The 12,682-nt window shown below is 35.4% G+C and overlaps 1 protein-coding gene across 1 annotated transcript; it reads right to left on the bottom strand.

Moving 5' to 3' along the window:
* Positions 1–3,732: 3,732 nt before the first annotated feature.
* On the bottom strand, positions 3,733–10,341 carry LOC109214899 (probable L-gulonolactone oxidase 6). The gene is made up of 5 exons (XM_019378862.1): positions 9,926–10,341; positions 9,489–9,821; positions 7,536–7,791; positions 6,868–6,969; positions 3,733–4,577 (listed from the first exon to the last, which is right to left on the bottom strand). The coding sequence occupies exons 1-5, from the start codon at positions 10,283–10,285 to the stop codon at positions 3,856–3,858; spliced, it is 1,773 nt and encodes a 590-aa protein (XP_019234407.1). The 5' UTR covers positions 10,286–10,341; the 3' UTR covers positions 3,733–3,855.
* Positions 10,342–12,682: the final 2,341 nt, after the last annotated feature.

The raw sequence follows: 12,682 nt of genomic DNA on the forward strand, positions 1-12,682 counted from the left end.
GAGAGGCTCTCCCCATCAAGTTGCTCGCCTTGCGAGGAAGTCCCTATTCCTTGCATTCCACACTTATAGCGATGGAATTTCTTAGTTTGAAGCCCGTATACCTTCCCCCATTTTGGACCGCCAGCAGCCTCCGTCCACATTCTTTCAGCATCCTCGTCCGAAGGTTGGATTGGCTCGCCCGACTCATTAGGTGGCTGACTGCGTATGAATTCCTCCACGCCAGCTGTGAAGCGACCCTATAAGAAAAATTACATTGAATTAGTATTTCAAAATTTATATAAAAGTAAATCAAAATACTCAATGAAAAGTGAAAACTTACATGTACAGTCGAGGCTCGGCCCTCGACCCACCTTTCTTGATCCGTCTCTTTCTTCTTCTTTACAATATGAGTCTCCTTGAATAGCTCATCTTGGTTCATTGGACGCCCCAACTTCTTTTCCTGAAAACTCATAAATTTTAGTTAATAAACAGAATAGATATACTTTGAAAATTAAAATAAATTAAGCAATTACGTACCAATCTTCTTTTTATTGTCCCTAGGCTGATTGCACCTCCAGTGTGCAAGGATCCTCCCTTCTCAAATGCGCGAGCTTTCTTTCCTTTTTCGCTCTTCTCTAAGAACTTTGCGGTAAGCCATTGCCTTTGCGAATCCTCCCATAAATTCTGAAGATACCAGTCAGGCTTCTGGTTCAACTTTCTAGCTTTGGAGAAACTATGCGACAACTGCTTGCGAGCTTTGTGATGAAAATTTGCAGCCACTTCCGCGCTATAGCGGTGTTCCCATACACACTTGTTCTATATTTCAAAAGTTAAATATTATATGGAAATATCATAAATATAAATAATTATACTGCTTAAAAGAACATTTATACCTTAAATTGATTGAAAATTTGCTCCTTCAGCGAGAATGAGAATTCACTCCAAGTCGCATAAGGGCCATCATAAAGCTTTCTGGTGGCTTTGGTGATTATCCTCGTAGTAATATTACTCGGGATGAACCTGCAATTTAATTAAAAAAAATACATTAATATCTTAGTACAAACTGTACAAAACAATAAACGTAAAATGTAATTCATTAACTCTGTTATAATACAAATAATGAATACAGTATCATATACCATAACATGCTATATATGTAGTTAAAGCAACATGAAGTGTGTGTGTTATATATATATACACACACTAACATATACTATAACAAGTTATATATACGTTATAGTATTACAGTGAAGTGTCTGTGTGTGTGTGTCGATACACACACACACACACACACACACACACACACACTTGGTCGGGTTATTTTAGAGATATATACACTTGTAAATTGATTCATCGACTTATAACGTACTCAGATGCATCATTGAATATTAAAAACAAAACGTCTCGACATGTAGAGTATATTTTAGTGTATTCATCTCTTGTATTACAAAAGTGTTAACGGATTATATTTATATTATTTAGATAGTAAATATAAAAGTGATTTTTAATTTTNCTGCTTCTCCTTTCGTCAGCGACCAACTTTGGTCGCTAATTTTAAATTATATTTATTTATATTTTATATTTTTTTTAAAATAATAATATAATTATTAAAATTTATAACTGGGTCCCACTTTAGCGACCAAAGTTGGTCGCTAATTTCAATATTTCTTTGACCAAGCAAGTCTGACCAGTCCGGTTAACATTTTGACCACATTATCGACCAAAAAGCGACCAACCTTGGTCGCTAATGTATTTACAATAATTATTTAATAATTTTCTCCAATTTAGTGACCAACTTTGATCGCTTTTCTTGACAGACTAATTTTAGTCGCAAATTATTGGTTGCTTTTTTCCGGATTTCTAGTAGTATTATAATTTAATTATATGGCCAAAAAGCTTTCAGGTGTGGCTCGAGTTGGTTCGTAAGATATCATAGAAAAGGTAGAAATGCCTATTGTACCTTTGGAATAAACGTTAATTCTAATCTTGATTTTTCTTTCAAAAAACTTCCTCAATTTTATTCCATATGACACTACTTTTTTTATCCATTCCAAGATCATCGACACATTTTTGTTTGCCACTCTTTAATTTTAACCTTCTCATTCCACCCTTAATTATATTAACATATATTAATGACATGAATATTAAGCTGTTGGTTTATTATATATATATATATTTACCTTATGTTTCATTTAAAAAAAAATCTTTTTTTTTCTTTTAAATTTTATGGGCAATCAAATACAGTCATAACAAATGAAGCCGAGGGAATACTATATACTTCATAATATATTTCAATTTTGGGAGAATATTTTACATGCAACTGCAAGGACAGATCAGAGAAATTTTGGAACTCCTATAACACCTATGCCACCATGAATATGGACCTCAAAATTAATACCTCTCTCCAGAAAACAAATTAAGAAAGAACAAATAATTCTATACTCTCCCGAAACCGAACATATCAAATGTACTAATTGAGACATACTTCACAACCTGAATTGAAAAGCAAAGAATCCAAATATAAAGAAGCAAAATCACAAGGCATGAATAACATCGGATTTCCTACCATTAAAGCCTCCCCGATCTTGTGAGGACTTGTTCAAGAACTCGATACAATCATCAATAGCTTCATTGTAATGAGAAGTTGATGAGTAATAATAAGAACTACACGAGGTCTTGGGCGGGTCAGGCCTATCACACGACCCACCGCCTTTCGCTCCCTGAGTCTGAGTAGATCTGGATGATACAAAAATTAAACGCATGAAAATCTTGCGAAAGCGATCAAAGATTTTCATGGCTGAGAAATTGATCAACTTATAAGACCTACTAAGTGTTTGAACAGTACTCTGAAATATTTCCAAGTCTTCTCTACTACTATTGTCTTGAACAGAAGCCTTAATATTAGAGTACATTATTATTATTATTATTATAATTCTCTTAGAAAATTAGAATATTACAGCCCACAAGAACACAATTTTAAGCCTCCGGGAAACGCAGTGTTATCATGTCTGTCGTATGCTGTTGCAAAAAGAGAGTGAAGTTTCCCAAAATGTTAAGAGTATATTGTCCAATTCTAGGTATGAGGATATATATTCACAAGGAAATAAATGATGTCTCAGCTTTCAGCCATGTGACCAAATCATTCGTATGGGCTTTTGATGTCTTTTCTCAATTGTTTATTAAGTTTGTTTCATTAACTTCCAAGTAATTAATGATCATATCTTATACCAAAACATTCCCTTTGAAATTCAAAGAGCTTATTTGAATAATCATAGAATCAATCACCGTGTCTCTTAACAGCATATCTCTCTCTCTATATATATTAAATTAGTAGTTTAGGTACACTTTCAGCTTAGTTGGATCTACCACTGTTATAGCGGTTGTTCGGCTCGGACATTAATAGCCTGTTTGGCCGAGCTTTTTTTTGGCCAAAAGTACTATTTATCAAAGTTAAGGATGTTAGGCTAAATTTTTAGAAGGAAAAAAATACTTTTGAGTAGAAACAAAAGTAGTTTTTGAGAAGCAGAAAAAAATAGCTTTTTCCCAAAAGCACTTTTTTAAAAGGCACTTTTGAGAAAATATACTTAGAAATACTTAAGTTTGGTCTACTACGTACTCAAAGTATTTTTTAAATTAATTAACCAAACACAAACTGTTTCTCAGAAAAAGTACTTTTTTTGAAAAATACTTTTGGCCAAATATGCTATAAGTAATGGACCAGATGCTTGGATTAAACTTGAAAAAACAAAATAATACTATCAAGTTTAACACCAGGAATTCATTAACCAACATATCCTTTATTTTTACATTATTGAATGTAAACTTTCAATGGTAATGGCAGGTACGTGTTACAATTTCATCATAAATAGTTAAATACTAAAGAACATTAGACGATAACAGAGTACAAACTCTTGCTTCCACATAAACCTTCCCAGGTTTGCAAAAATAGCCCTTCTTTGGTGCACAATGGCTATCATCTGAACAAATGCATAGTCCTTCTAAAGCACAACCTTCCTTAACAATGGACAATCCACTCTTTAACCCAAGAATTTGATCTGTCCATTCATTAGAAAATAACCCTAAAGGATCATAAGTTTCTTTCACCTTTAAAAACTTATCGGCATCCTTATACTTTTTAATCACATCAATGAAAGCCACATTACGATTCTTCCCCCAGTGAGGCTCTCCTCCATATTTAAACATCGCCATTTGCTCTATTTCTTCAAGAATATCTTCATATAACCTAGGAGTCAATGGATTTTTGCTTCTGTAATATGTTATATCAAAATCCACTGCATCTTCTTGATGTCCCAAGTAAGAATTCGAAGCTGTGACATACCTCATTAGGATTCCACTGTATAGGTCTAAACCACATAATGCCTTAGGTTGTAACACCACGAGTTTTTGCACATCTTGTATAAAGTTTTTTACTTTGGATAAGCCAATACTGAATGTTGTTTGGTGAAAAAATAGACCCTTTATTCTTGGATCCCAAGGGCATACTAAATCGTCAAGAATTCCATCATTGATTAGGCAACTGCCAGATGCTTGTAGACGATTTTGTGGTCCGATCAAAGGATAGCCCGTGAAAATAATACCTATATATATAAGAATAACTTTAGTTTTCAATCTAAAAGTTTTCTTCACAAGCTAGATAATAAGTAAGTGGTCAGGCACATTTGGTACGACGAAAATTATTTCAAAAAATATTTTTCATGAGGAAGTCATTTTCCGTGTTTTGTGGACAGAATATGTGTTCAACTGAATTTTTTTTATCAAATGGTGAAAAGTGACTTCCAAAAAAATGCTTTGCTCGGTACTCCCTTTTTTTTTTTTTCTTTTTTCATATTTGAGGTCTCCTTTTAAAAACATATGACTATAAATTTTAACAACTTTTTATCTGCTTTAGAGTTAATAATTTATTAAATTTAATAAGTTTTTTAATAATTTTAATTAACAAACATCAATTTAAAATACCAAAAATACTAAATTCTACTTATTTTCCTAAATTTTACAAATTCAAAATAATTTTATTTTTACAAGCTAATTATTGTCGACAATTACAATTAGAGGAGAACTATAAACTAAGCTGGATTAATAACTTCTTTAATATAAGAATTTTGGAACTATGAAAATATACTACATTTAAACAAATGAAAAAAAAATAAAAAAAATAAGTGATTTGTAAACCACGAGAAAGAGACAAGCAAAATACTTTAAAAGTTTTCAAATAAACAAGTGTGAAATTGAGATAGAAGAATACTCTAACAGATAGAGAGAGAAAAAATTCACATATATATATTTAAATAAATAAAATAGTGTAATATCTTAGGCATTGGGTCTTTAAAAGATTAATTCAATAGTTTTATTCTTAGATAAATCTTCCAAAAACTAAAATAGTAAAGTTGGATTGTGGGTCTTTTAAATCTACCCATTATTGGAAAATTCAAAATATACGTGAAAGGGTAAGACTGGATCCCTTGACCTTGTACTCTTGAAAGTGACCACGCATGAACCATTGCACCACACCTCACTTTTCAAGAGGGTTCAACGTTCCCACTTTAACATCATTTGGTATTTGAAAAAATAATTTACATATAAAATAGTATTATTTTTTTTATAAAGCGGGTTCAACTGAACCCGTTTGAACCAATGGGGGCTGCCCCCGGCAACCAAACATCGAAAAATATTTTTTGTAAATATTATTCTTATGGAAAATGACTTTCATCGCATCAAACACACTTTCAGTCTTCCTCCACGATACAATATCTTCGATTTGAAGTTATGTTTGGGTTTCTATGTGCAAAGATTTTTTTTTGGAACCCCAGGAAAACCCGCAGTCGCTATAACCTCTGCCCTTCGGATGACCACTCTGTGTGCACTTGATAAATCTCCCATTGTGTAATAGACTGCAAACCACACATGAAATTTAAACCGCACTAAGGAAGTCCCATGCGACATACTCAGACCCAAAAGACATTGAGGATGGATCAAACACTCGTCGTCGTCCGTGCGGACAACTTCCTCCAAACCCACTGGGCCGTCCCTTCGGGACATGTGCAAAGATGTTAAAACATAAAATCTGCAAACTTATTTTCTAATGGGACATTTTGCTGTCGGATTAGCTGTACCAACAGGTGGATGCAGAGACTAGCTGTAATATTCCTTTTTAGTTTTGCAAATAAGAGAAGGATCCCAATATTGTTCTTTATGAATAGTCTTTTTTAATAATATATAATTTTCTTATGCGACATCTATAACAAATAAGTCACTATTATACATGTTTTTTCCCTTGTATAGTTTGCAGTACATCTGAATGTCTGGCTTTACTGTAGATTATATTATTGCTTTTGGTTTTATTTGGCCGACTGAAAATGCTGTGGGAAAATACAGCAACTCTTTATCTTGAAATTTAACACATTATAATCTCTCAACAATAATTCTCTTAATCACGTAATATATTATATATATGCTTAACCGAGCTGAAATAGTTCGGCTATGTGAAGAGAAGGAGCACATATGCCTCAGTGAGGAGGTGTGAGATCGAAAAAGAACTGCGAAGAGGTGATTAGACAGGACATTACACATCTTCTCTTTACTATTTTTGCTGGCTATACTTTTTTTTTTTCTTTTCTTCAGTATTTTCATCACATATTATTTTACTTTTGTATTTTTCAAACTCGTTTAAAAAATTCTTTTCTGAGCCAAGAATTTATTGGAAATTAAACAACGTTTCTATCTTACATAAGGTGAGGATAAAGTCTGCATATAACTTGCTCTCTCCAGATCTCACGTATGAAATCAGGCTAGGTATATTGTTAGTGTAATTGTTAAGTACAACATACGCAAATGTTCTGGACATTCTAATGGAGATTTAGAGATACTCACCATTGTTTGTGTACCCATACTTAGCTGTGTCCAATAACGACTTGGTGAGTTTTCCACTTATGCATTTTCCATCAGAATCACGTAGAGCTTCTTGAGTCTCCTCTATTTAAAAGATTTAAGAGGATAGATGTTAAACAACATAACGAAAAAACATATATATAAATATTTATTAATATTAATCTCCCTTGTACATTATTTTTCATTTGAAAGGTGTGATTTTATCCCTTATCAGAGGCGGAGCTAGAAGGTAAGCTAGTAACTGTAGTCTAAACTCTTTACTCCCTCCTTTTATATTTACTTGTCTACTATACTAAGAAAAGATATCCACTTTTATTTGTCCAGTAAGGAAAACCAAGAGATAATTTACCATTATATATCTATTTAACCCTTATCATTTTCTATCATTTTGGATTTATAACTGTCAAAGTTAGTTTTCCAATAGTTAAAATTAGGGGTGATATAGTCTTAAGGAACGTACCTAGTCAAACATGGACAGAAAAAAACAGAGGGAATATATTATTCATAAATCAGTTATTAACACGTGACCATGTCACTATCCTGAAATTTAAAATTCACAAAATTTAAATCTTGACTCCGTCTCTATCTCTAATAACACAAATAAGAAGAATTTGATCAATAATGTTGTGAAGTTTAAACCAATTAATTACCTGAGGTTCTCATAGATGAAAGAATAAGTGGAGAAGTGGGTCGGAATCCAAGATAATCATTTAGAGCATTGCCAGAAGAGCTTAAGGGAACTCGATTATCAATCCTGTAAAGCACTGTTTTTTGACTTGGGAACCAAGAGAAATCTGCAAATTCATGTTTTCTTCCAAAGGTGATGACTTCATCTCCCAAATTTGAATCACTCTTTTCTACAAAGGCGATATTACGTTTGAACATTGGTTGTAATTTGAAAGTAACCTACATATATAAAACAGAGAAGCTCGTTCAGTATCGTATGCAGGATTTTAGTAAACAGTGTCAACATTTGAAGAAATGAACGAATGAATAAATCATTATAATAACAACAGTGTCCTTTTTTATGTTGTATACAGGGGCGGTGCTAGAGTGTTGTCAGCGGGTTCGGCCGAACCCAGTAGCTTTGGTTCAAATCCTGTATTTGTCTTAAAAAATCCATTGAATATGTATATATTATTAATTTAGAATCCGGTAACTTAAAACAATTAGAATCCCGAACCCATAATCTTGAAATCCTGGCTCCGCCTCTGATTGTATACTATCTATATATACATCTTTAATAAAAAATTTGACGAAGCAGTATCACGTCCGCTTGCCACAAAGTGTATCTGCCCCTGAGCTTGTTAACGTCAAAAAAGGGTAGAAGGGTCCATAGTTCCCTCATACTCTTTCTTTCTGTATTTGGATTTGAAAAATTAACTCATATTTTTATATTTTACCTCGTAATCTCATTTTTTATATAAATAACCAAACGGCTGATAAAAATAATCTTTGTATTACAATATCTATACTACTAACTCATATGCTAATTAATAATCTTTGTGTTACAATCTCTACCTAACTTGTTTCTAAACGAAACGACCCCTAACAAATCTATTAGTTGGTGTGAAATGAGTTGTTATGGTATGCACGCCCATTATATTTAATGTTATAAACAGTGGTCAACTGATTGTAAATTTCCAACTAATTATTGAAGCTAACATATGAATTAAAAATTATTTCAATATTTTAATATTAAAATTTAGATATTTAAAATAAAAACTATACAAAAAGTATTATAATTTACAATTGCTTTATCAATGCGATGAAAAAATACATATTAAAATATTAAATGCTTAAAATTTATATAATTTAACTCTCGAAAAACAAAACTTAATAGTATAACTGAATGAGAACGGAAGGGAGTAACAATACTAATCTTCTAAAACCGTGTTAAGAAAGGCGGAGGCATTTATTATATATATAATATGTACATAATCAACATGAAGGGATGTAAGTACCAAAGTCAATAAGAAAGGATTAAAGTTCTTAGTAAATGTTAAACTTGTCCTTAATTGTGTAACAACAAAGAGAGCAAAGCTACTCTCCATGTCATTTGGTATTGCATGGGGTTTTATATAGGTATACTTCAAGGGGGTAACAACAACATCGTATTAAACTTGTAACATGGATAGTTTAGGTTTTTTTGGTATTAACTCTTAATTAAACCATTTTAAGGAACAAGACAACAAGTTAATCATTTTCTAGTTAGTAACAAAAGTTCGATGAAAAGTCGTAAATTTTGAGAACAATTCAACCTATCCTTATTCACGTATACTCTATCACAAATGATACAGAAATGTACTCAAATTAGTTCCACTTCCTACCGACAACTATAAAGGGAGTTTGGCATAACTGGTAAAGTTATTGTCGTGTGATCAGGAGGTTATGAGTTCGACTGTGGAAACAACCTCTTGCAAAAGTGTAGGTTAAGACTGCGATAGACTCTTGTGTACCGGCCCTTCTCCGGACCCCGCGCATAGCGAAAGCGGCAACTATATTTTACTATGAGATTTTACGTCACTCCTGATAATTTCAGAACATGTTGCATATTACAGATATATAATTAAGAAGGAAAGTAAGGTGATTTATATATATACCTGTGAAATGACTCCAAGAACTCCAAGTGACAATTTAGCTGCATTAAACTCAGGATTAGCAGTGTCAAGGGTCCGAACTTTTGCATAGCCTTCTTCTTCTGTAGCTGGTGTGACGATCCGAAGCTCAACTACATAGTTATTCACTGCACTTCCCAGACCCCAAAGAGAGCTGCCATGTGCACCAGTACCTAGCAAACCACCAACACTCATTCCCCACCAATAAGGCGAATGAGGCAGCGCTAGGTCAACCTGCGCTGCCTCATCGATCAAATCCCTTAGTATTAGTCCGCTATCCACCCTCATCTTCATGTTTTGTCGATCCATCATCTGTACCTGTTGAGACATAGTATAATTAAAATAATTTAAAAGGTGTAATTTCTAATAGTTTAAACATTACATGTGATGGTCACACAATGAAGTACGAAAGTATGTAGTACCTTATTAAGGAGTTTTGTACTGATAATGAGACCATCATCCTCACCAGGACAAACCAACTTAGGAATACTCTGAGAGTAGCGAGTCGCTACTCTCATTTTCCTTTTCTCCTTAGTTGCTTTTCCTACCGCAGAGATGAGTTCTTCTTCTGTGGTAGGATAAGCGACTTCAGCTGCACGGCAAATGCTCCGATCCGGAAATGAGCCATAGATATTTGTGATGGTGCAGTTTGAATTTTTTGTTATACACTTGATGGGATCTTGAGGAAGGCTACCTTCAACTAAGTAAATCATGATCAAGAAAATGCAGTATGATGTCAGAATTTGGCGTACAACGCCGTTTGGAAAACGTACGTTTTTCATGATTTATTGGTGATTTTCGTCCTTGTTCATTTCTTTCTAAGGGAGCCAATTCCAATATATAGACAACTGGACAAGTAGTACTATTAAAGAGGATAATAGACTGGGTTTCATATATTTGACCAGTGGATACATGTTGTGGTGGATATGTGTCACATGGGTTTAATTTCTTAAAATATATGAATGATGACTTTCAATGTTAAACCACAGAAAAGTTTTTCAGGGATTGTTGTTAAAGTTGATATAAATATTATCCCATTTGTTTCATATTTGTATAAATATTATTCCATTTGTTCATTTTCTGTACGATGATGTTTGACTATTAGACAGTTTGATTAGCACGAAAAAAAGCTTTTTCCCAATACCAAATTAAAATATACCCACTTGAGATTCTAAATATACCATGATATTTTTATACTATAAAACTATACCTTGTGGGTAATTTCATGTGTGATACCTAAATAAATGCTACGTTGAACAACAGGGACGGCCTAAGGCTAAGGCAAATGAAGCCTGTATGGGTCAAAATCCGATCTCACGGTAATTAACGGAGTTAATTTCGTCTTGAGCTAATCCATAATTAATAAGTGGTATGGCCACTTATTCATAACAGGATTCGACTCTTGTCCGATTTAATCTACGAGGGCACGGCCCAGTTATTCCCCCGTGGGGACGGAACCTCAGCGTGGCCACGACCATTTATTGCCAGCTCACGAAGCTCACATCTATAAATACTAAGAGTGGAAGCCCTAGAAAAGGGGCTGCTTCTTGACCACCATTCACAATAGAGAGAGAGAAGAGAAAAATATACCCCTCTTATGGGAAGAGAAAACACCATTGTAAGGCTCTGAACCTCTTTATGGAGAGGCAGACCAAACCATTATCAATAAAAGCTGTTAAGATTTCTTCTCCTAACCTTGAGTACTTATTTTCATGTTCTTCGCTTGGTCCAATGGATTATTACGATTTGCTATGATTTTCCCGTAACTTATTTGTATTGTTTTGCACTCATAAAGCACATGATAACTTTTGAGCCAAACAATTTGGCGCCGTCTGTGGGGATTTCATAGCAAAATCGCGTAGTTCTTCCATGGACCAAAAGGAAAGAAACGCCGGAAAAGGAAGAACAACCCAACAAGCCAAAGCGGCATATCAGGCCGATGGAACTCGAAGATCTCGAATCGAGATCCAGTTTCTCTGTCTCTCATCTATCGGATGGTGCAAACAAGAAGAAGCAGCCCCGCATAAACAAGCCAAAGCGGCATATCAGGCTGATGGAACTCGAAGATCTCGAATCGAGATCCAGTTCCTCTGTCTCTCATCTATCGGATGGTACAAACAAGAAGAAGAAGCCATCCCCCCTCTCTTTTGGGGAGAATCTTCGTAAGAGATCTCCCACATCCCTGATAAGGGCTCTAGCCGGAAACCAGCACGGAGGAATCTCGAATCGAGAATCGCTTCGAGACAGCCTACATACCCCGGTTGGGAAGACAACGATTAAGCTGCTCAAGATCTCGAATCAAAACCGAGCTTCAGCTCCCAAAAACCCACGAACCAAAACAGTTCAACTACGGTTGAACCAAGACAGGCTATGCGCCTTCACCAGCAAGTTCAACTACGGTTGAACCAAGACAGGATATGCGCCTTCGCCAAAAAGTTCAACTACGGTTGAACCAAGACAGGCTACGCGCCTTCACCAAAAAGTTCAACTACGGTTGAACCAAGACAGGCTATGCGCCTTCGCCAAAAAGTTCAACTACGGTTGAACCAAGACAGGCTATGCGCCTTCGCCAAAAAGTTCAACTACGGTTGAACCGGGACTCAGGCTATGCGCCTTCACCGAAAAGTTCAACTACGGTTGAACCAAGACAGGCTATGCGCCTTCGCCAAAAAGTTCAACTACGGTTGAACCAAGACAGGCTATGCGCCTTCGCCAAAAAGTTCAACTACGGTTGAACCGGGACTCAGGCTATGTGCCTTCGCCACACAAATTCAACCACGGTTGAACCAAGACTCAGGCCATGTGCCTTCGCCATTAAATCCAACGAGCTCGACCTCGCTCGAACTACAAGGATGGACGCCTTCGTCCTCAACTTTAGCAAGTTCAACCACAGTTGAACCGAGACTTAGGCCAAACGCCTTCATCTGTGAAAGCAAAGCCCGACCTCCAACAAATCGAAGCGCAGGATAGGCACCCTCGCCATTCAAGTAAGTTCTCCCAACTCGAATTAAGATTCGGGCCACGTAAAGTTCGGCCCCGGTCAAACTACAAGGCCGCGTTTCTGTCATAACGGCCGACAGTTCGACCGTGCCCGAACTGGGACTAAGGCTTAGTGCCGCTATCGCCAAACTACAAGGCCGCGTTTCTGTCATCATGGCCGACAGTTCGATCGCGCCCAA

Source organism: Nicotiana attenuata, unplaced genomic scaffold (assembly GCF_001879085.1).
Source record: "Nicotiana attenuata strain UT unplaced genomic scaffold, NIATTr2, whole genome shotgun sequence".
In the NCBI taxonomy this organism is placed as follows: Eukaryota; Viridiplantae; Streptophyta; class Magnoliopsida; order Solanales; family Solanaceae; genus Nicotiana; species Nicotiana attenuata.